Source organism: Mugil cephalus, chromosome 1 (assembly GCF_022458985.1).
Source record: "Mugil cephalus isolate CIBA_MC_2020 chromosome 1, CIBA_Mcephalus_1.1, whole genome shotgun sequence".
Classification (NCBI taxonomy): domain Eukaryota; kingdom Metazoa; phylum Chordata; class Actinopteri; order Mugiliformes; family Mugilidae; genus Mugil; species Mugil cephalus.
The window spans coordinates 52,301,135-52,325,364 of record NC_061770.1 but is presented as its reverse complement, the minus strand read 5'-3'; the positions used below and the strand labels follow the sequence as shown (position 1 = coordinate 52,325,364).

The following is a 24,230-nucleotide window of genomic DNA, read 5'->3' as shown; positions in this document are numbered from 1 at the left end:
GACAATTACTGGACACAAACGTAATAACACAAAGCTTCTTTCAATGAATGTTTGTCTTGACAGGTGTAATAAGACTACCAACACCACCGTCTCAGGGTGTGATGACGATGAGAGGGAACTCTATGAGAGCTCTGGATATTGTGGCATCCTTCTGGATAAAAATGGTCCTTTTGCTGTGTGCCACCCCAGAGTTAACCCCAATGTACATACAAGCACATCCACACACACACACACACATATGCAGAAATAAAAAATTTAAAAAAGATGCTTCCGCATAAAATATTGTAAAAGAGCAATGACCAACATAAAATAGGTCAAAAAGAGGGAGAGGATGCAACTTAACTCAACAAATGAATTCTATGTCTTCAGAAATACTTCAGGGACTGCCTCTTTGACTTATGTGAGATGGATGGAGCCAAGCCCGTTCTGTGTGAAGCCATTGAAGGTTATGTCAATGAATGCCAGGACCGTGGGGTCAATATCGGATCATGGAGGAATGAAACATTCTGCCGTAAGTATCGGGAGAATGAATGAATGCAGAAATTATATCACAACAACGGTGTGGTGGAAAAGACAGAAACCAGAAAGAAAGCTGACCCTCAAGATCTTGCCTTTAAGCATCTTCTTTCCTTCACTTAATAACTATAATAATGGTCTGTCTTCTTAGTGTACAGTTTAGTACACAGCCTGTAGTCATGATTAATGACATTACAAATTAATTCATGAACGATAATTCTGCTTGAATTGTTTGCCTCGGAAACGCGCTTCTTTCTGAGCCCTTTGACTAATTTTAACCTCTTGTCCTCCCCCTAGCCCTAAAATGCCCCCCCAACAGCCACTATGAATCCTGTGCAAACTCCTGTCAAGAGACGTGTTCTGGAAGACCTACTTCCTGTGATGGGCCCTGCTCTGAGTCCTGTGTGTGTGACCCTAACTATGTCCTAAGTGCTGGCAAATGTGTCAAGAAATCTTCTTGTGGCTGCACATACACAAATGGACAATACTATGAGGTACAGTGACATGGGTCTAACAGCCATCTGGAAATGAGACAGCTCACACACGCTCGTACTTTAGACCCTAGATATGGACAAGGGGAAACTGTGCTTGTGTCCTCTACACATTTTGCAGGGCACTTTAAAATCCTTATGATGTAAATTTGCACAGCATGCTGGTGGACTGAATTGACATTTTTGCCGTATGTGTCTCAGGCCGGAGAGGAGTTTTATCTGGAGGACTGTAAGCTGAGGTGTAGGTGTGATGCTCCCTTCATTACATGTGTGGCTTCTGAATGCCCGCCGCTGCAGGAGTGTAAGCTCCAGGACGGAGACCTGGGCTGCTATCCCACTGGTAGGTTTACACCACAGGCAGCACAAGTCGAGTAGCAGCTGAACTGGATATGAATTATACACACACTGAAGAATAACTCAAGGTGTTGACCTGGCCTTTAAATTCACTGGATCAAGTATCTGTGAAAGTCAGAGAGCTGCACTGTGTAATTGCCATACTGAGAGACCAGCTGTGTTGTAGTCAAATGTTGTTCAGGCTGCTTGTCCCTGTTTCTCAGGCTCTCAAGACTGCGTAGTCTCAGGAGATCCTCACTACAGCACCTTTGACAAGAAGTTCTATACCTTCATGGGAACTTGTACCTACACACTGGCCAGAACCTGCATGAATAACACAGGTATGAGCATATATTTATGTTTATATTTATATATTTATTTATACATTTATATTTCATCTGTACTGATTTTGCTTAACCTGTATTCAGCTTCATTCACATGCATGTACATGTCTTTGGGTTAATGGTGTATGTCACCAAAATATGCACCAGTCCATTTTATTGTTTTTTTAAACTGAGCAATGTTTGAATAAAATATCAGTTAACATTCATTTTTAATATATGTGCATAATGTTGAGGACTTTGAATGGTGCTCCCTGTGCAGGTCCTTGGTTCTCTATAGAGGGGAAGAATGAGGAGAGAGGAGTGTCAGGTGTGTCCTACCTAAGAAAACTGTACGTCACAGTGGACGGGATCACTGTGACCCTGATGAAGAACAAGAGAACACTGGTCAGTATGGATGATATAAGCAATATATTCCTTGCAAATGAATGTAAAAAAAGAAAGTTTTGTAATATTTTTGGTCTTGTTCATTGATATTTCTTTCTGTTCTGTTATTTCTGAGACGTATGTAGTTTGCGTCACATAATGAACACTGTTTGGATGAAGGCTGTTTGTTGCTACGTAACAGTACAGTTCATTTTCTGCAAACTTTCAACAAGCATTTCTACTGCAGCTTCTGTTTGACGAGGCCTTTATGTCACACATCTCTCTGGCAGGTGAACGGATTGCGAGTGGCCCTTCCTCACTCCCCCTCTCCCCTTATTTCACTAAGTCTTGTTGGCCAGTTCGTCACACTGCACACACCCTTTGGCCTGCAGGTGCGTTGGGATGGAAACCATTATGCCCAGATCTCCGTTCCGAAGTATGTATCAAAATTTGTTCAGCATTTTCTTTTTTTTTTTTTACTACAGTCCATATTCTTAAAACCTGCTGATCTGTTAATCCTGCATCATCCTACAGCTCCTACAGTGGACAGATGTGTGGTCTCTGTGGTGATTACAATGGGAGACCAGAGAATGATTTCACTAAACCAGATGGAAATCTGACAGGACAGGTCAATGACTTTGGGAACAGCTGGCAGACAGAAGAGGATGAGGATGAGTCGTGAGTATTGATCTGTAATCTGAAAATGTGCAGGTGTGCTTGAAACATCCTTCACTAATTGGGATTAAGATGCACCTTTGGTGGTTTGTCTGCTTGTATTTGGTTAATAGCTAGGGATTGAAAATGAAAAACAAATTAGTTTACTATAACGTGTTATGCTGTACATAATGTATCTTGGAGACAAAAATGTATGTCTCCCATTACTTATTGTATCTACTACCTAAATCTTCCTGGTATTCTCGCTGATGAATTAAAGTGACTTGTGTTTATGCTGATCAGGTGTACCCCAGGCACAAAACCTGAGCCGGACTGTGACCCCGCCCTTGAGGTTGAGGTGGTTAAACCAGACAAATGTGGCAAAATTACAGATGTCAGTGGATCCATGAGGTGAGAGAGCTGCTTTCTCTGGGCACCTGAAACCTAATGTTTCTGTTTGTTTTTTTTTTTCTATATTAAAATGTAAGACATTCCCTACAGTGCAGTTTGAAGCAGTTAGAATGACTCAAACTGAATGGAATATGAGCAAGATGTATGGTCCCAACAAAATCATGTTTAACATGATGCAGTCTGGAAATTAGAAATGGGTTGGTAGAACTCCTCACCATCTTCCCTCCAGGCTGTCCCCCAGGTTTTAACCAGGCCTCACTAAGGAATAGGAAATCAAGGTTAAGGGTTGAGGGTCATAAAGAAAGATATTTTATTTGACACAGACTGAGAGTTCAAGACAACAAAGATAAGATGGGATAGGAGAAGAGAGTTTAGGTGCTATCACTACAGCAGTCTCAACAGGGAAGAATCGACGCTGTTTGACAGGCATATGGGACATATTCAATTGCTTTTGTTTTTCTCTTTTCTATGTCTCTTTTTCTAAATAAATGTTTCATGGGATTTTTTAAAAGTATCCTAAGTGTACTTTATTCTGAAAAAATAAGATGTATTGTATAAAATGAACTATACAACATTTACAACAGCATCTTTTCTAGTAGATGTACAATGTTTCCCTCTGATTTTTTTCTCTATGCGTTCAGTATCAGTCTGCCGTTTCTATTCCAAACAGAATGTTTCTTCTCTTTTCCAGAGAGTGTTTCGCTGTGGTCGATCCCACTCCATTCTTCCAGAGCTGTGTGTTTGACATGTGTCAGTTCAATGGCCAGCAGCACGTACTTTGTGACCAACTCCAGGCCTACACTGTTGCATGCCAAAGTGCTGGAGCCACAGTCCATGAGTGGAGAACGCCAGAGTTCTGTCGTAAGTCCTCAGTATTTTATCATGAAAGGTGTTCGTTCATCCACAGAGATTCATTTCTCATATTTGTTTGTGTTGGTGTGGGGACTAGTTGTTAGAAAAGTAGCTTTGTATGCACTGACAGTATATACAGGTTACATCACCCAGGTGGTGTTGTACCAGGAATAACTGCAACATTCACCATTATCCCACCCACAAACTAATCTTTTATCTATGTTCTACTCCCTTTTCTTTCATTCTTTTTGAAACCTCTCTTGAATGAATTCATCCTTTCATCCTTTTCTGCCTTTGTTCCCCATTTGCTCCTCCCTCCATCTATCCTCCCTCTTTTCATCCATGCAGCCCTGACCTGTCCCCCTAACAGCTCCTACTCCCTATGTGGGAGTTCATGTCCCGAGACCTGCCGGGGTGTGGCCGGACTGCCTGGCTGTAAGGACATCTGTGTGGAAGGCTGTGAGTGTAACCCAGGCTTTATCCTCAGCAATGACAAATGTGTGGAGCTGAAAGACTGTGGCTGTGTGGACACCACTGGAGCCTATCACCCTGTAAGTGAGAACAGCCTCCATGTGACCAAAATCATTTGCAAATCACTCTGAGACTACACTGATCTTGTGCTCACTTTACCAGGTTTAGGTCTGGATATAAAATAAACAGAATGTTGAACAGAATGACATCACTTAAAACTAGTGGCTACATAACATTGAGCCTATTTCAATTTCAATTTGATTTATATAGCCTCAATAACAATACAAATTGTCTCAAGATGCTTTACACAATATCACCAATTTTATCAAATGTCTACAAAATGTTATTTCTGCTTTTTTGTCGTATTGCAGCATCATTTGCTTTAAGGGCGTTGGTATACACAGCTTTTGCACTGAGGAATGCTACAACTGTTGATATTCTGATGTAGAAATGATTATGGTTATGGTTAGGATAGAGAAAAAAATCTCTGACTTGTATTGTGTGTGTGCTTGTCAGATGGGGGAAGACTGGTACTTGGAGGGTTGTGTGCAGAAGTGTGCGTGTCACAGTGGAGGCATAATCCAGTGTCACAACACTAGCTGTAAACCAACGACCGAGAGCTGCCAGCTACAGAATGGAGAATATGAGTGCCGCCCTCTGGGTATGTTAATTACACCAATACTACACAATTTTTTGGCAATTTTTTAATGAATTATTCCTATTATACAATAAACATTGAACATGTAACTGAATAACCAAATGGATAAAGCTCAAAACTGAATTGCAAACGCACATAAAGTTCATGTCTAAATCTAATGTGTAAGTGCTGTCCCTCTCATGAGTTTCATCAGAACATTCACCGTGTGGCAACTATTTTCTGTGATGATATTTCTTGAGACAAAGCGCCTGTTGTGCTTGTCGGTTAAAATGGTGAAAAATTGAAATAATTGTGTTGCAGGTTGAGTTTAGGTTCCCTGTTGCAGGTTGAATGTTCCCCTTGCGCTTCTAAGATTTTTATTAAGGAGCCCCAGTGCCCTTCATAAAAAAGTAAGCCCTGCAAATGGGTTTGTTTATTTACCATAGAAAGGATGTTCCAATCAAGACCAAATCATCTTAGCAAAAGGAAACTTTTAGCCTACTCATAGAAGTAGAGACAGTGTCTCTGTACCTCTCTGCGTCTGGTATTGCCACAGAGGACCTTGATACTGATACCTGGTACTGGGAATCTAGGAACCATAAGCCTACGCTCACAGAGGAGAGTTCTGATCAGGTAACATGGCGCAATGAGGCCTCAAGATATGCTGGAGCTTGGTCAATCAGGACTTTTTATGTTTCCTGGATTTTACAAGCAGAGAAGAAGAGATGCTAATATGGGAGAAATATCTCTCTTTCCGTGAGCAATAACTTGAACAGCCCAATAAGCTATATAAATCCCTACCATACCAATGCTGATTTCTGTTTTAGTTTAACAAGGTTCTGTGTCTGTGGAAACAGTAGACCTTAATATAACCAGACTAGAAAATAACGGTAGAGGTGATAAAGACACGCACACATACAGACAAACACACACACACACACACACACACACACACACACACACACACACACACACACACACACACACACATAACACACGGTGCATAATATATGTTGATAAGTATATAATCACATTTTAGAACCACAGTTTAATTCTTATGTTTCTCCTTCAGGAAATGGGATTTGCTCAGTATCTGGTGATCCTCACTACAACACATTTGATAAACACACTCACCATTATATGGGAGCCTGCTCATACACGGTGACCAAACCCTGCAACGAGTCCTCTGACTTACCGTATTTCACTGTCGAGACCCAGAATGAGCACAGAGGAAGTAATAAGAAGGTTTCCTACGTCAGGGCTGTGGTGATCAATGTCAATAATGTGACTGTCATTCTCGACAAGGGACGCATTGTAAAGGTATGTTATCTGGCAGTGATGGTTCTTTGGAGAACCAAAGAGCAGATGATTGTAATATTTAATGCAGAAGCATTATGATTACATTATGTAAAGATGTCTTGGAAATGGTAACATTGGTAAGCATTAATTACATACATGCCTTTTCAGGTCAATGGGGCAGTGGTTGTTCCGCCTGTCACCTCTATCACTGGTGTTAAAATCTACTTGAGCGGAAAGTTTGTTGTCCTAGAAACATCCTTTGGTCTGAGGGTGCGATTTGATGGTAAACACCATGTTGATGTCACTTTGCCAACCTCCTACAATGGCCTCCTCTGTGGAATGTGTGGTATGACCCATTATACACTTTTTCCCTAGTTCATCTTCTTAATAATGTAATAAAGATAACCTGCTTAGAGTTATTTGCTCCAAACCCAACCTATTAGGCCAAATAAACTGATTTGCAGTCACCTTTATGTTGAGTCTTGTCCTCACAGGAAATTTTAATGGAAACCCCAAAGATGATAACTTGAAACCAGACAATACACCAGCTGCAAATAGCAACGAGTTGGGAGATAGCTGGCAGGTTCCTGACCCAAGACCTGAGTGAGTAACAGAGCGGCGTACAGCTAGATTTTTATTTTTAAACAAGCTCATTGTTTCCCCCCATTGACTGTATATGAATATGGCCAACGTCTCCCCACTTTCTTGCATTCCACCAACCAACGCTATTTTAATGGGGATATGGGTGACGACATATTGTGACTTTGGAGTCTGCACAGTTCAGTGTGAGAGTGGAGCTGCAATATCGATGACCCAGCCACACTTCTACCAGGCTCACTTGCATCTACAGAACCCATGAGAGTACAGAGAGAGATGAAGCAGGGATGGGGACTGAGAAGTTCTTTCCGGGGAATGCAAGACTAAGTCTGCACTTAAATAAGCATAAAAATAAAAGCACAAGAAAATAGGAAAACTGCAACATAAATTAGACTTTCAGAATAAAATAATAATGGAAGCAGTATTGAGAGTTGTTGTGAGAATGGTCACATGCTCTGTGACTGCTCAGTGTTTATTAGAGGATTTGAGACCATGTGGTCTGTAGATTGTATATTGGAAGTCCCCCAGCACCTTCATAGTCCAAGCTCCGTCTCAATAACCCTGGTAGCCCAAGCGCCAAGTTACTTAGTAGCAGTAGCCCAAGGCCTCCTGCCCCTGGTGCCCCAAGCTCAGCATTGCCCCTAACCCTTAAGTCCCCACCAACTATCCCAGCCATACTGCAATCCACAAAAGCATTGCATCCCTGGTTTCCCAACCCCTGTGTCTTGTGTCCCTGTTGGACCAAGCTCTTAGTCTTGATCCTCTGGCAGCCAAAGCGCCACAGCACTTTGTGGGAAGAGCCCAGCCCCTGTTGCTACACACACACATTTAGGCCCCCACCAACTATACCAGCCAAGCCGCAGCCCGCACAAGCCTCACGACCCTGGTACCCTTTTACTGAAATTTATAATGTTTCTAAAGTTAAAACATAATTAGCAAAAATAGCATTCTCTCACAATTCTTCTTCATCACCAAAAAACATGTATCCTCAAAGCTCTCAGTATCTGCATCAAATCTCACAGTAATCATACATGAAAACTGTGAGATAGGTGTGTTTTATTTGCAAACTGGCAGTCACCTGTATGCATGAAAAATTTTGTTCCATTCTGATGAATTCTCTATGTTCTCTCCAGCTGCTCTAATGGTGGAGAAGAGGATGACTGTGACAAAAAGGTGGAGGAAGAGGCCAAGAAGTCGACCAGCTGTGGCATGATATCTGATCCCAATGGTATGAGATCATGAAGTGGGGAATGAGAATGCTTGAACTTGTAGGTGGATTTGGGAAACCAGGGAAATTCTATTACAAAGTTGGTAATACAATAGCTAATAATGCAGTATTGTTATTGGTTTGATGTGAAGTTTGAATATACTGTATGGTGTTAAGTGACATAACCTCTTCAATGCTGAGGCTGATGTTGAAAATTACTGTAAAGCAGCCTGATGCCATGATGTAAAAATGAGTTCATCTATACTATACTTCTATCTTTTGTTTTTAATCACAGGCATCTTCAGACCCTGCCATTCTGCTGTGTCCCCGGGGCCGTTCTTTGAAAACTGTGTGTATGACATGTGTGCGACTGGAGGTCAGAGTGTGGCTCTTTGCCAGGCCATAGAGAGCTATGCTGACATGTGTGCTGCTGCAGGAGTCTCCATTACATGGAGAAACAATACATTTTGTCGTAAGTGTGTATTTGTGCTTGTGTGAGGATTTGGTATTATGCTGACAAACCACAATTATTACTTTGGATTTAATAGTGTATACAAGTATGACACAGGTAGGACATTTAGAGAGGTAGGCTTCCAAGTATCTTACTATTATCGCCAGGCAGTAAACAATTTAAAATGACATAAGGCAACCTAAAAAGGAATACAACGCGTATCAAAATGCCCTCTATCCCTTCACAAATATCACTCTGTAACTAAAGCCACAAAAAAGAAAGAAAGAAAGAAAGACATGATCCTAAAAAAATGTTTTACAAATCAAGGATAAGGCCTTTTCTAAATGTTTTCCTCCTCCCTGCAGCTCTAAATTGCCCCCATGGCAGTCATTATTCTTCATGTGGCCCTGCTTGCCCCCTGCCAAGCTGTCAAGACCCTGCAGGACCTGGTGGCTCCTGCAGCCTCCCCTGTGTGGAGGGTTGCTTCTGTGACCCTGGCCTCATCCTCAGTGGAGACAAATGCGTGCCATTCAGCGAGTGTGGCTGCACTGACAAAGATGGGCAATACAGGCCGGTGAGTGAGCTTGCTTTGTGAGCTCAGGCAGAACTTTATCTTACCTACTTTTTCCCCTTTTTTTTTTATGATGTCGGGACATGTTAAACTTGTTAATGTGCATGTTTAGGTTGGAGACGCTTGGTTCACACAGACTGACTGTTCAGAGCGATGTAAGTGTAGCAGCCAAGGCAATGTCACCTGCGAGCCCTGGCAGTGCAGCCCTGCACAGGAGTGTGCAGTGGTAGAAGGAGTACTGGATTGTCACTCTACTGGTAAACTAAACACAGACTTGATGATCAAGGATTCATTGCACTTATATTCGCAAAAAAATATATTCACTGAGACTAATTTCCTACCTCAGGTAAAGGAGTGTGTCATGTAGCAGGAGATCCTCACTACTACACTTTTGACAGCGTGATGCACACATTTATGGGCACCTGTACATATACTCTGGTGGAGGTATGACTTGAATTTGACTGCTTTTGTCATTGACATGCACCACATTATTCATTTTGTATGCCTGTGTTTTCTGCTGTGCATGTTGTCTGTAAGTCATTTTATAAAAGTCAAAATATAAAATTGTGTTATTTAAATTTCTGTATCTTAAATCTGCAGGTGTGTAATTCCACCAACGTAACTCCCTTCAAGATAGTGGGTAAAAACGAAGAACGTGGTCAACCGGAAGCCTCTTATATTCGTTCTGTGACAATCTACTTGCCTCATGACACTGTGATAGAGCTGCAGAAGGGCCGCAGAGTTCTGGTATGGAAAATTGTTTCTGTGGATATTTAGCTTTAGCTGCAGAAAACAGTGATGGGATATATTATAAAATGATCATCAAAGACTAATATCCAGTACCGCTTAGAAGTTTTAGCTTCTTCCAGAGTTTTCTACATTTCTGCACAAAATGACTAATCAGCAGAGTTTTACACAGTCCTATAACCAGTTCATACATATGAAACAACAAATGTGGACCAAGATTCAAGAACTGACTGGTATAATTCATTTGTACCATTAACGGTGGCAAGCCCTGACGCATCAAAACAGGCCCAAACAAGGACATTGCCATCCCCTTGTTTCACTGACAGGGAAGCAGCAGATTACTGTGGTTCCTTTGTGTCCTCTCAAACTATTATGCATCTTGCTTTTGGAATGATCTTTGTTCATCTGTCATTCCTGTGGAGACAGTCATCCACATTTTCAGTCACATTCTCTCTGACTGTGTGTTTGTTGTTTTATATATATATATAAAAGATTTGGAAACACTTCTTCTTGAAACTTCTTAACTTTTCACTTCACTTTATATATTTGTTTCACATATAAATAAACACATAGAAAAATTATATATATAATATATAATAGGTAAATATTTAGAAAAATAACAAAAACAATAACAAAAATATAGGTGTGAAGTATTGTTAGAAATCTATATAGGTTGTATGAAAACCACTGCCAAAAGATACACTAAAATTAAAATACATACAAAATCACGAATATATGTCTGATCAAACTGAACAAGTTGAAATGTTAGAGGCGCACTTGCTTTTGCACATCATAGATATGTAATATTGTTTCATTTTCCAGAATTAACATATACAGTATAAATATAGTTATTTTTTTGTTTGTTTAATCTGGTTCACCTTGTGTACTATCAGGATATCGACTATCATGGATAAGTCTTGTTTTGAGTCATTTTTATGTGGGAATATAGAACATTTTGAATGGTGCAAAAGTACTAAGCACTGTACTTTCCCTGTCTTAGCTGAATGGACGACGTGTGCGAACCCCAGTTTCCATTGACTCGGTTGGAGCCAGAGTTATAACCAGTGGGGTGTACATTGTGTTGGACACAGATTTTGGTCTGCAGGTGAAATTTGATGGAGTTCATCACCTGGAGATCACTGTTCCTGGAGAGTACTTCAACAAGGTATGAAGATATGGGATGCTTCTGTTGCTTTTACTCCCTGACCCTCCATCACTTTTGTTTCATTCAGATATTATATCGTTAGCCTCAGTCATATTTGAACGTTTTCAAAAAAACAAGAAAAAAACTAATTTTTGTAATGGTAAGTCAACAATGGCACAGGCTGAGGATATGACAAAATGTTTTAACATTTGGATCATTTTAATTTTAATTTTTGTAGTTTGCTGAATCTGAAATGCTATAAGATGTAACCTTTTCAAGTTTCTTCAAGCATATGAGACAGCTTAATTACTCTGTGCCCCCCTTCTCCTCCTCAGTTGTGTGGCATGTGTGGGAACTACAACAACAACTCCTCAGATGACAACCTGATGCCAAACAAGAAACCAGCCAAGGATGAGATTGAACTTGGCAACAGCTGGAAATCAGATGGAGACAGTGACCCTGGGTCAGTGGGTAGAAGTCATTTCACATTGGTTGTATGAGACCTTTGCTGTATTATAACCCTATTCTCATTCCTCTGACAACTGCACATTGAGTTGAGGACAAATACATCATCTAGCTAGTGCAGATACCATACCATTCTGTGTAATGTAAACATTTACAGCTGGTTTGAGTTTTTTAATGTGATTGCTGGTGTGCTGCAAATAAAACTTCAGTACAAACAAAGTGAGACAAAGAGTAGAGGAAGAGAGCAGATGGAGCATCTTACAAATCAAACAGCAGCCCCAGCAGTAACAAAGAGAAATGGCAATATTCCGAAACCTGTCTAAGTCTTGACCAATTTTCTAAATATACTCCTTTGTAGCTGTAAGCCAGACACTCGTCCAGACATTCACCCAGACTGCACCACAGGAGAAGAGCAGCGCTACAAGGTTCAGTGTGCAGAGGTTATCTTTTCCGACACCTTTAAGCTTTGCCACTCTCTGGTGGATCCCAACGCTTTTCTGGGTAACTGCATCTACGATATGTGCGAGTATGATGGCATGCACGCAACGCTGTGCAACAATGTGGAGGCGTACGCACAGGCCTGTCAGAGCGCTGGAGTAACAATTAGCTGGAGAAACAACACATTCTGCCGTGAGTTATAGTGCTCAAATCAATAAATAGGGTCATACATCTAGTTTTACTGTTGTCTTACTTATTTTCTTGCTTCCCATGCTGCAGCCCTGCCCTGCCCTCATCACAGCCACTATTCAGACTGCACTCCCCCTTGCCCCCCCACATGCTCTGACCTCTTCCCCAGCTCCTGCCACCTCCCTCCAACTACCTGTGTGGAGGGCTGCCAGTGCGACGCCGGCTATGTCCTCAGTGACGGCAAATGTGTTTCTCTGGACAAATGTGGCTGTCTAGACCCAGATGGAGAGTATCATGACGTAAGTGCAACACTGTCTTGAGTGTCTAGAATGTGTATCATTGAGATCATCCTAAATGCTTGATTGATTGATTGAGGCTTGTATAAGCACCACTAACTGAACAATGTTGCTGTTTATGCATGAGTAGATGGGAGACTCATGGCTAAAAGGAAAGTGTATTGAGTCATGTACCTGTAACCCTGGTGGCAATATCGTATGCAAGAACCACGTCTGTAGTTCCAACTCTGTGTGCACCCTGGACAAATATGGAGACCTCTCCTGCAAACCTACCAGTGAGTCTATCGCTAAACTGTGACACACATTTGTTATGTACAAACTGAACAACACATACAAAGACAGAATAAACAATAATTTACATTTGTTTTAAATATTACTCATTTTAATCATTTACATTATCGTCCTCTGCAGAGTTCGACAAGTGCAGCATCTCTGGGGATCCTCACTACAGAACATTTGATGGTTTCACCCATCATTACCAGGGTCCTTACACATATATCCTGGCAAGGGACCACAATTTGCAGGAACCACTGTCACCCTTTGTTGTGAGGGGAAAGAACATGAGACGTGGGCGTAACAAGAGGGTGTCATTCCTGGATCAGATGTACATTGATGTTTACGGCGTCAATGTTCGCTTTGAGCAGAAGAAGACTATCCTGGTCAGTAGTGTGTCTTTGTCTGAGTACCATTTATTTTTATTTTGGTTCTAAAAACAGCATATTATATCTTCTCTAGGTCAATGGGGAGCGTGTATCACCTCCTTTAAGCCCAGTCGATGGTTTGACTATCACAAAGAACTCCAAGGAGGTCAAGCTCACCACTGACTTTGGACTCACCGTACGTTTTGATGGCAAAAGTCGCGGAGGTAAGAGAAGAGAAAAAATGTATATTCACTAACAGAGCCCTGGCATTTTTTTAGGTATATGTTAATTCCCTCCACCATGTTTCTGTTCATCTATTTATCAGAGATCATACTTCCCGCCACCTATAGACATTCTGTCAGAGGACTGTGTGGCAACTACGATGGCATCACCAAAAATGAGTACATGAAACCAGATGGGGTGGTGGTCAGGGACTTAAATGCATTTGGAGATAGCTGGAGGGACACTGACCGACAGGCCGAAGGACCCAAGACCTATGACCTTCCTGTCAATGTCCACAACCGCATGTATGTCCACAATCAAGTTCATTGCTTTATTTTAGCACATTTTTGTAGATATCAATAATGGATGGAAGTTAGTAGTTTAAAGCAAAAACTCATTTCTGCAAGCAGATGAGCACTAGTATTGTGGTATCTCTCTGGAAGACACAGATAACATAACAACAGACAATGCCCTGTTTTCTTTGTGCCTCCAGAGGTAAAGAAGAGAGTAATCCAGATTCAGGATTTGCAACATCAGACTGCTCTCAAGCGGAACTTAATAACTACAACAGTGTGTCTCAGTGCGGAGCGTTATCTGACCCCGAAGGCCCATTTGCTGCCTGCCATGCAACACTGTCACCCCAAATCTACCAAGAGTGAGTCTGTTGTCCTTTGTGATTGTGTGTAATTGTGGCAGACATTTGTGTCTTCGGAAAACATTGCAGTTTTTATACAATATAGTTTGCAACGAGATGCACATGATCATGATGTTTTGGATTGTTTGTGTGAGTTGGCAGCCTTTGTTTATGCTTGTTATCTTTGTCTCTCCTTCAGTGACTGTTTGTTTGACTTGTGTGCCGAGAGCGGTAGTATGGAATTACGCTGTGCCAGTTTTGATGTGTATGCTACAGCGTGTCAAGAGGCTGGAGTCAAACTGGGACCCTGGAGGGCGCAGCTGGATTGTGGTAAGATGTTAAACACACAAGGTGCCGTAGATTTACACTGGGTTGGAAAAGCAACAGTGCAATGGACTGCTGTAATTTTTAGAATACTGACTGAACCAGTGCATCCAGACAGGATCCTGATGTCTTTCCCTCTCTGTCCTAGCACTTCCCTGTGATGCCAACAGCACTTATTCCTCTTGTATGTCACCTTGCCCCGCCTCCTGTGGCGATCTGGCAGCACCCTCTGAGTGTGGCACCACTTTGTGTGTGGAAGGGTGTCAGTGCGCTGAAGGCTTCGTCATGAGTGATGAAATCTGTGTGCCATACTCACAGTGTGGCTGCACCTTCCTCAACAGATACTACCCTGTAAGTGGCCTTAAGTTTCAGCAGTGACTGTGTACAAAAATATGATCTCGTTTTAATTTTCCTACTTCTCACTCTCCTTCCTACAGCTAAAAGAGAAGTTTGTAACCGAGGACTGCTCTCAATCCTGTGAATGTACGAGCACTGGCACTGTGTGCCAACCCAAAACCTGCCAGGATGGTGATGTCTGCACCGTTTACGAATCTAAACGTGACTGCTACAGAGGTTTGTGTCTTTCTGTGTGTATTTGGATCAGTAATTCAGGGCAAAATTCAATTTTAGTAAGAAAATTAAAGTCTTGTGTGAGCCTCATCATAACCATGTGACAAAAATGTTAAGAGAAATGTAAAAACAGCCTTATTTTCGTGCAAACTTACTGTAAACATAGGCATAAATCATAGAACACCAGCTTACCAATCATGATGTCCCCAATAAAGTGTTCATTTCCAGTTTCCAAGGCATGTAGCAACTGTCCAGAGGCCCAACTCCTCGGTCCTTACAGATGGTCAGGGAAAGTGCCATTTCTCGGCAATGAAATCGCTTGCTCAACATGATGAACATGCTGTAGGGGTGCTGTGTAGCATCGCTCATATACTCAAAGCAACAGAATTCCAGTGCTTGCATTTGAGTCTTGGTCATATTAGAGGTCAGATGCTGTACATCAGGGGACAACACTGACAATGAAGTGTGTGGGTGTGAATACTGCATATAATTTGGAGGTTAGGATGTAAGATGTTCTTAGAGTTGGCATTTCTCTTTGCTTACTGGAGGCCATCCACTGTAATATTCTCAGAGTTAAAGGAGAGACTGTTTTGGATGAAAGAAAATGGTTTTGTCTCCATGGTGTTAAGAGCATCTATGCTCTAAGAGGAAATGTTTCTCTGTTGATAAATGGATGGAATTCTTAGTGGTCCCAACAAAATAAAGGGAGATCTCTTTCCTCCGGTCCTCTGCAGAAAGGGGAACACCATTTGCATAATGCCTGTGTTGATATCATATCATATCATTAATCAAACTGCTGTGTCTTGAGTTGATACCTTTATCTGATATACAATCTCTAACTGATGACTGCCAAACACATGTCTTGCTCTTTTTTGCAGCAAGTCCATGCCTTAGTTCTCCCTGCGTGAATGGTGGGACATGCAGTCCGTCTAGTAACACCACATATGACTGTAGTTGTACAGAGGGCTTTGAGGGCATAAACTGTGAAGTGGAGATAACCGAGCTGCAAGGAGGACTGGGTATGGCAAACATCATAATTTTTTTTATCTTTGTCTGATAAATATACCTGCAGTAGTCACAGTTTGTATTGTTTTCATGTTGTTACAGAAACCAAGTGGATTATTGTGATCGCCGTCTTGGTCTCTGTCACTGCCATAGCCATCGTCATCACCATTGTGTGTGTGTGTAAACGCAAATCCAAGTGAGTCTAAATTATTTCTGTCTAGCAGTACAGTGATTGGATGTATGTGTGTGTGTGTGTGTGTGTGTGTGTGTGTGTGTGTGTGTGTGTGTGTGTGTGTGTGTGTGTGTGTGTGTGTGTGTGTTTGTGTGTGTGTGTGTGTGTGTGTGTGTGTGCATGTCTGGTAACTGACATTTGCAGATTTCTAGTTATTTTAAAAACTTAATGCAACAGTATCCTAAAGTGAGACAATTACTGATCAAAGAGAGAATTTGCTTAAAAATGCCATAGAAATATATGCATTTGCATATTACACAGTGGTTGCAAGAAAATTAGAAATTCAGCACTTTTTTGGAGCTTGTACAAGCAGGCCATATTACCGCTGGGATGGAGATCGGTGGATTTATTGATTATTTTTGATCTATGACAATTAAACATCTATTATGTTGCCTAGAGGCATAATGTGTTAATCATGTTAACACTGAAATCTTTCTCCTCATTTTTTCTCTCCACAGGAAAAATAAAGAAAAATCTGAGGGGAAACAGCTCCACCTAAACTCACAAAGCAAGTATTACTTAGTAATAATAGAGTAGAGTAATAATAAGCTTTAGTGTAGTGGCCGAGAGAGCTCAACACACTCTAACTTGATGAAACACATGCAAATGCTCTAAACACAACCAAAACCAAAATGTGCTGCAAAAACTCAAAACATAAGCACACTCTCACAGTAGCAAGAATCGCAAGTAACACTGTGATGAAGTGTCTGGTATCTGCTCTTTTAGAGTTGGTGACGTTTGCTCTTGGTGAGTGGAAATCTAGCGGAAACACGGGTTGATTTTCTGCTTATCATTATTTTAACAACCCGATTCTTAATGTCAGACATGTAATTTGACAAGAATTGGCAAGTTAAACTACCATATTTATTAATTTCTAGGTAGAGAGTAGGAACTGCCAGAGTTAGATAATGTTGCGTGTGAAGCTGCCTTTAAGGTTATGAAGGTTTGTAGCATTCAGATTAGAGAAAATTTCCACTATATTTGGCCCATTGATAATCTGGTGAAATAATTCCATTACAGTGAGAATGAATGGAGCTCGGTAGGTTTAACTCCTTGCAACAGCTGTCCATATTCATTTTTTTACAGTGCACTCATGACATGACTTGACATATTACACATAAACAACAGCATGTGCAGTAGTTTCTAATTCATAGTTCAAAGCACTCATCTGTATAGTACAGTCAAACTGTAAGTAAAGAGTTGATTACAGCAGACTTTCTTTTAACCTTGTATGACAAATCATACCCCCCATTTTTTTTAATAAAGAAACCACCAACAACATTTTGTTTGTTTTCACATCACCCCCGCGACCCTAGTGAGGAGTAAGCGATATGGAAGATGAGATGAATTCAGTTGTTTATAAAAATGCATCCGCATTTTTTTTTAATATTTTTTATTTTTTTGCAAATGCACCAAAAGCAAAGAAGAAGAAAAAGACAGATTATTATTATTTGATATTTATTTTATTTTATTGGATATTTTCTCTAATCCATACACCACAAATCCTTCAAATACGTCATAAACTGCCTCAAGTACGCAGTGATGAGCAGTCATGTCAGGGGAGCATTCCGTTTAGTTTAACACACTTATCCCTTGTGAACTTACGGGTCTGAAATTAACTGTTGTTACATGTAATAGACAGCTAACATAACAAGGAGTTAAACCTACCAAGGCTCCATTTATTCTCACTGTAATGGAATTATTGCACCAGATTATCAATGGGCCAAATTTAGTGGAAATGTTCTCTAATCTGAATGCCACAAACTTTCATAACAAAACTTGATAAAACATGAAAAATGAATTGTATATTTTGTCAGGTTGCTTGAATCGACAGCCAGTAAGCAAAATACCTATTCAGTAACTAACATCTATAAGACGTAAAACATTGAACAACAAGTGCATCTAGTTCCAAGTCTTTTCTGGTGTTATTAACGTGTTTGTGTGTTCGCTGGTTTTGTGAGATTTAACAGCGTAATTCAATGTCAACTGTGTTGTGAGCCTTTCCTGTTGTCAGATACAGTTGGGGGCATTGAGGTCTCTCTGCCACTGTACTTTAAGGAATGTTTGACCAGTTATTATTAGTCTATTCATTTGTTCTTCAGTTTTTTATTTAAAAACAAACTTATGTCTGCTTTTGTGTAATGTTCATGTCTCAATCACAGCTGATGCACTATAACATTTTACACGCAGCTCTAAAATATATACCATGTTTTCTTTTTTTAGGTGTCCCCTATGAGAACATGAATGACCTAAGAAAATCCACTGTGACCACTATGTGATGACACCATGAATTGAATAATCTGCTGAGGCACTTTTTCAACAATCATTATTCAAATTACTGTAAAAAAATCTAAAATGTTTTTGCTTTGTCAAATGTGTACACATCCATGTGCTGCTATTTGAATTTGTGCTTTTGATGATGTAATTTCAATTAACTGTAGGAAATGAAATAAAATTGAATAAAGCTCTGTTTCATGTTTTATTTTTTTGGCATAAAATTGGGTGGGGGTGTTAATCCTCAATGAATGTGTAGAATGAAGTGAAAAATCTTCTGTTCTTTTTTTCACTAAACTGCCCTCGAGTGGGTTTCTGATGAGTCCAAAGATTTGCCACATGTCCACTGTTCGGCAAAATTCAACAGGTGTTTTATTGTATGAAACACCTGCTGTTTCACCTGTTGATTCAGACTCAGAAAACCTTACTCCTCCTCAGGGAACAATTAAAGGCACACAGAGTAAGTAAGAACAACACAAATACACACCACAGGTGCACACATTACGTACTTAGAGAATTTTAAATAAAAGTATCTAAAACAAACATAAATAAATATAAACACAAACAGTAAATAGTGATAAAGTGAGGACAGTGATGAATGATGAGTGTATTGGAAGAAGAATACTGCCCAGATTATTGCACTGGATTATTGCACTTGACAACAGATTACAAACATATTGCAGTGTTTAGGGGTCATATGGCCTAAGGTATGAAACTGTTGCAGAGCCTGGTTCTTCTGCATCAGACATACCTAGTGAGAATAATTGTATGAGGTTAGTGTAGACTAATATAACCCACCGAGCAACAACAGAGCGATAAACTGCGATAAACCAAATTGAACTTCAAACAGAATTAAAGTAGTTCAGAAAGCAAGAACGCAAGTGCATTTTCTAATCAATATGTCCAACTCGCTTATTAAAGTGTCATCAAAGGTTGCCCTGAATAAAATTCACAATGTATGTATGAAATGTGTGCACTGTCTTCAACAGGATGGTAAACAGTTTATGTATTGATTTATTTCCACAGTTAAGTTAGGTTTCAAGTCAAGAATTTTAGGACCCCTAAACTGATGACAAGATTAAGTAGGGACCTTCTACCTAATACATTTTGCATTCAATATTAAACTATTCAAATAACACACAGGTTCAAATATTCCAAATATTCAGTGAGATGTTGAAGATGTCCGTGAAGACATCTGTGAGTTCAACTGCGCAGTCTCTCAGTACACGATCAGGTATGTTGTCTGGACCTGGAGATTTGCGTGCGTTGATCCTGCTGAGGGATCTCCTCACACTGTCTGGGCTCAGTGTCAGCACCTGGTCACCTGAGGGGGTGGAGTCTTGTGTGCAGGGGAGCTGTTGTCTGCCTCAAATCGAGCGAAGAATTTGTTCAGCTCATGATGCAGAGAGGTGGAGCTGTCACAGGCCTGTGGAGACGGCTTATAGTCCATAATGGTCTGTATTCACAGAGTCCTGGTGTTTCTGCTGTCGCTGAAGCTGGGCGTGTGGGATATCCTCTTGGAGTGCTGCCTCTTGGCCTCTCTGATGCCACAGGAGAGGTTGGCCCTTACTTTCCTCAGCCCCTCCTCTTCTTTTTTGCCATGTTTTCAGTTCCATTGTTCCCCACATGTGACTCCCACTTCAGTTCAGTTAAGTACAATAGTTACCTACTAATTAACTGTTTTTCTGGATGTTGTAGCTTTACTTCATCACTGCTGACTGCAAGAGGTTGGTCTCTGAACTCAAGACACTAAATATAATGTAGCACTGACTGCTCATATCCCTTCCTTATTTCCCTCATATTTCTTCTGCAGTTTAAGAATGAACTGGTGAGACAAGTGCTGTCATCCCTACATAATTCACCTAGACTGTAAGTTGACATCAGCAACCTCCTCCTAGGCCCGAAGCTCATAAAGAACGTCAAGGAGGTCTCTTTGATTGGCCCAGTAGATATTTTCTGGAGCAAAATACGTTCTTAAGGGGAGGGTTCCAGACCAACTCTTGAACTGAATACCTTGTGGTATAGACATACAAATTACCACCTACAATAACTGCACTTGAAGTCAGACTTAAGGTGTTGATCAGTATGTGTTTTTGTCTGTACTTTTGTTCTTGTGAAACATCTTTAGTCAGTGCCCAAGTCCTGTTTCAATTCCAAGTACGCATAAGTCGAGTCTTGGTTCGATGCGTGTATTATTGCCAAGCCATTTATCGAGGATCGGACTTGTGTGGACTTGATAGAGCCAGGTATCTATGCAATTCGCTGGAGTCATCAATTATACTGCTGTTCCAATTCCAAAGTGGCCGTTCCGCACTTCAGGATCAAAGTTGTTATGTCCAAACTACTAAGTACATTAAATGGAGGCAGACTGAATCTAACTTTAGCTTACAAAATTCTGCTCTCAGAACTAAACTGTTGATCTTTCTGATCTTTAACTTGTAACTATGGCAGGTATTGTAGTAACCAAGCATTAGTGAGCTATCTTTGCATAGACAAACTAACAGAATCACCATGTCGCTCTCGGTGCTGCTACTGCTGCAGGTGCTGCTGGTATGCTGCTCTCAGGCTTCTCATTTTTATGGCACAGTGATGACCTACTACCCAAATGATACTAGCTCAGATGGATCTGTCACTGTATGTACGGTCTCTTATTTGACCAGTTTATTTAAATTTTGAATTTTCACAGTAATTAAATCAACACCTCTTCTCTAAAACTCCACAGGTGATAATTCGTTACAAGATAAACTCACGCTCTTGTGATTCAATGTCATGGACCTGTCTCAGGGGGAATTGTGGGAAGGAGAGCGTGGTGGTGAAGACTGTCGACATGGAAAACAGTGAACCGTGGTGTCAGATGGAGGGAATCTCAACTCGACAGCTCTCCAGTAATGCTCCATTTCAGCTGGGGTGAGACCACTTTAAAACTACAACAAAAAAGAAATGCAGTATTTTCCCTACCCCCTGCAGTATTTTCCCTACCCCCTACCCCAGCCAGAGACCACAGAACAGAACAAAAGGAAATGCAGTATACTAACGTTATATTTGGGTGGCCTGTCCTCCAACACTTGCTTACCCCCTGTGCCTGACTGTGAACTTCAAACACAGGTTACATGGTGGCAGCTGGATAAACAACATCAATGGCATCGCCTCATGGAGAGCTGTAACTGTAGTGGACACAGGTCAGACACCAGACAAGCCAACACATCCCCTCAGACCACCATCCTGCCACTCTTGAGGTAATTTGTATTATTCATAGAGTATATTATCACTCTTAGCAGCTCATATATCAAATGTTGATGGTAGGATGTTTCAATGAAATTCACTAAAAAAACTAACACTGAACTTTTATAGGTTTGACAGATCCATGACATTAATCGTCTTATATTATTAATGACTCATATTAAGTGTGCATGTCTTCTCTTAAATGGCATTCAGCTATCTTAAATGCACTTGTGATTTCCCTTTTTTCACCCTTTCACAGAGTTCCCTCAAACTGTCCAAGAGATTTCAACCTGTTGGCATTTGACTCTGATGGGGATGTAGTTAGATGCAGATATGGAAACACAACACTGTCAGAGTGTAACCCCTGCACACCACTGTCTGTCCTCACCCTGCTATCAGTGAGTTACCTCAACCCTAACCCGAACCCCAATGCTAACCCTAACCCGAACCAAACAAGGACATGCATGTTCTAATTCTGCCGTATTCTTTTCCAGTCTTGTACTCTGTCATTCAAGAACACCAGTAGCAGTAACGAAGGTGTGTATGCGGTGCAGCTGGTGATGGAGGACTATCCCAGACAGACGATCAACCTGGCTGAAACCAAGGGGACATTAACGACATTAACTACCAACGACATCATCAGCCAAATACCTGTCCAATTTGTTTTGAGAGGTACTATCAGACTGCTCTTCAGTGATTGAATACATTTTTTGAATTTGCCGATACAAAACTCACATCCACCAGATTCAGTAAGATTCATCCTTTGGACAAAGAGTTTCAGAGATTTTCTAGTCTGGATGAAAGTGGATGAAGTTGAGGTCATTTAAACTGTTACACAGACTTGATGTTTTTCTCTGTATTTCCAGTGGATCCTGCTGTGTCATCCTGTGAAGAAGGAATTTTTCTGCCTAGGTTTCTGCCTCCAACTCCAGCCAACAGAGCTCAGCTCTACGCAACTGTTAATCAGTGGCTGAACATCAGCATTAGTGCAGAGGCAAATAACTCCACGTAAGATAAATGAAAACACCATTAAAGAATTTCAATGTTGAAGTCCCAAAGTTTAACCATGGCTTGCAGAACAGCCTCTGGTTTGACAAAAACACATATTCACATGTAAATGTTAGTGACACAAATGATTTTAATTTGCCAGGTCTTCTCAGAATCGTTTTCACTCACAAGGACAAGAAACTTAACTGAGCAAAATCCAGGCAACTATTAAAGAAGTAATATTAATCACTTGGCATCTGAGTCTTATGACGAGTGAGAATGATGCTTTGCTGACTGTAGTATTTGCATTACTTCTTCGCAACAAACTCTATTTGTATGTGGGGCGTTTTCGCGATTGACGAGCCTTTTACTTTCCTCTTTGTTAAAGGATCAGAGAGCTGCTGTTCAGTGGGCCATACAACGTAATCCAGAATACATCAGGAACAGGGCAATTCACCCTGAGATGGATGCCATCTGAGAACGAAGCAGGAAGAAGCTTCCCCATCTGTTTCGTCATTCAGGCAGTTTCCAAGTCAGTCTTTTGTACTACAATTATTATATTAGAAACTATTGTTTATATATTTTTTTCTTAATTTGGATTTTTTTTCAAAAAAAAAAACACAAAGAAAACCATAAAGGTTCTGGAGGCCTTTGTGACAAAAAACGAAAAGCTGCTACAAACTATCCCACCTCATCAGTAAAACACAGGGAAGTCTAGGACGTGTCTGGTTGGTTTTTGAAACCCCCTAACCCTGGCTCCCTTGTCTTCAGTAATGAAATAACAAATGAAAGTGGCTGCAGGATAAATTTAGGAGCAAATGAAAAAATTTCAATTCCGTATTGGGCTATTCCTGCAAGCAAATTCTGAGAAAAGGTCTGAAATAAATGCTGCTTTAGTCATCATTCCAAAAAAGCGTTGAATAAGGTCAGCTGGACTTGTAGAATTTCTTGAAGACGTTTCGCCACTCATCCGAGTAGCTTCTTCAGTTCTGATGAACTAGTGGGAAATTGAGGTTTAAATAGGAAAAACTCTGTGGGCAGCACCCACCAGAAACTTGCTTGACCAGAAACTGGGGTCACTAATTACCATTTTTGGTAAACACCGCATCCCAGTTTATTTCAAACCTGGAAACACCCTAAGACAGAAACTGGTCCACCCCAAGGACAAAACACCTAGACAGAAACAGAGCAATGTAGTGTACGCGGTTCAGTGTAGCGAGGAATGTACAGACCTGTACATTGGGGAAACCAAACAACCCATACACAAGCGCATGGCCCAACACAGGAGAGCCAGCTCATCAGGAAACGACTCAGCAGTCCACCTCCACCTGAAGGACAAAGGACACTCCTTTGAGGATAACAACGTCAAAGTCCTGGCCAGAGAGGACAGATGGTTTGAGAGAGGAGTTAAGGAAGCCATTTATGTCAAAATGGAGAAACCTTCTCTAAACAGAGGAGGTGGACTGAGATTTAATTTACCAACTATTTATAATTCAGTTTTGACTTCTGTCCCCAAGAAGTTTCAACAACATTCACACATTGAGCCTCCAGGTTCCCATGGACAATAGCCTCGTTAGAGCTCTATTCATAGGGTAAGTTAGCCTAGGCACACAGTTCCCCCCATTCAAGGACAGGTAAGTATC

The 24,230-nt window shown here is 40.9% G+C and overlaps 1 protein-coding gene across 3 annotated transcripts in view; it reads left to right on the top strand.

Annotated features, from left to right (window-relative positions):
• The window catches only part of LOC125013789 (IgGFc-binding protein-like), a 40,482-nt gene extending 21,908 nt beyond the window's left edge, over positions 1-18,574 (top strand). For all 3 annotated transcript variants that reach the window (XM_047594694.1, XM_047594703.1, XM_047594687.1), the window contains 37 exons: positions 64-202; positions 370-511; positions 814-1,010; positions 1,209-1,347; positions 1,565-1,681; positions 1,944-2,068; positions 2,338-2,483; positions 2,582-2,725; positions 3,005-3,112; positions 3,804-3,973; positions 4,313-4,515; positions 4,952-5,096; positions 6,145-6,392; positions 6,540-6,717; positions 6,866-6,974; positions 8,102-8,196; positions 8,471-8,647; positions 8,992-9,200; positions 9,310-9,454; positions 9,544-9,641; positions 9,798-9,944; positions 10,945-11,109; positions 11,424-11,551; positions 11,912-12,183; positions 12,271-12,479; positions 12,607-12,751; positions 12,888-13,135; positions 13,212-13,341; positions 13,443-13,644; positions 13,833-13,994; positions 14,173-14,303; positions 14,446-14,648; positions 14,735-14,870; positions 15,746-15,886; positions 15,975-16,068; positions 16,563-16,612; positions 18,328-18,574. In XM_047594694.1, coding sequence (XP_047450650.1) covers positions 64-202; positions 370-511; positions 814-1,010; positions 1,209-1,347; positions 1,565-1,681; positions 1,944-2,068; positions 2,338-2,483; positions 2,582-2,725; positions 3,005-3,112; positions 3,804-3,973; positions 4,313-4,515; positions 4,952-5,096; positions 6,145-6,392; positions 6,540-6,717; positions 6,866-6,974; positions 8,102-8,196; positions 8,471-8,647; positions 8,992-9,200; positions 9,310-9,454; positions 9,544-9,641; positions 9,798-9,944; positions 10,945-11,109; positions 11,424-11,551; positions 11,912-12,183; positions 12,271-12,479; positions 12,607-12,751; positions 12,888-13,135; positions 13,212-13,341; positions 13,443-13,644; positions 13,833-13,994; positions 14,173-14,303; positions 14,446-14,648; positions 14,735-14,870; positions 15,746-15,886; positions 15,975-16,068; positions 16,563-16,612; positions 18,328-18,383 — 5,653 coding nt within the window. In that variant the 3' untranslated portion in view covers positions 18,384-18,574. The remainder of the gene's footprint in view (positions 1-63; positions 203-369; positions 512-813; positions 1,011-1,208; positions 1,348-1,564; positions 1,682-1,943; positions 2,069-2,337; positions 2,484-2,581; positions 2,726-3,004; positions 3,113-3,803; positions 3,974-4,312; positions 4,516-4,951; positions 5,097-6,144; positions 6,393-6,539; positions 6,718-6,865; positions 6,975-8,101; positions 8,197-8,470; positions 8,648-8,991; positions 9,201-9,309; positions 9,455-9,543; positions 9,642-9,797; positions 9,945-10,944; positions 11,110-11,423; positions 11,552-11,911; positions 12,184-12,270; positions 12,480-12,606; positions 12,752-12,887; positions 13,136-13,211; positions 13,342-13,442; positions 13,645-13,832; positions 13,995-14,172; positions 14,304-14,445; positions 14,649-14,734; positions 14,871-15,745; positions 15,887-15,974; positions 16,069-16,562; positions 16,613-18,327) is intronic.
• The last annotated feature ends 5,656 nt before the right edge of the window (positions 18,575-24,230 follow it).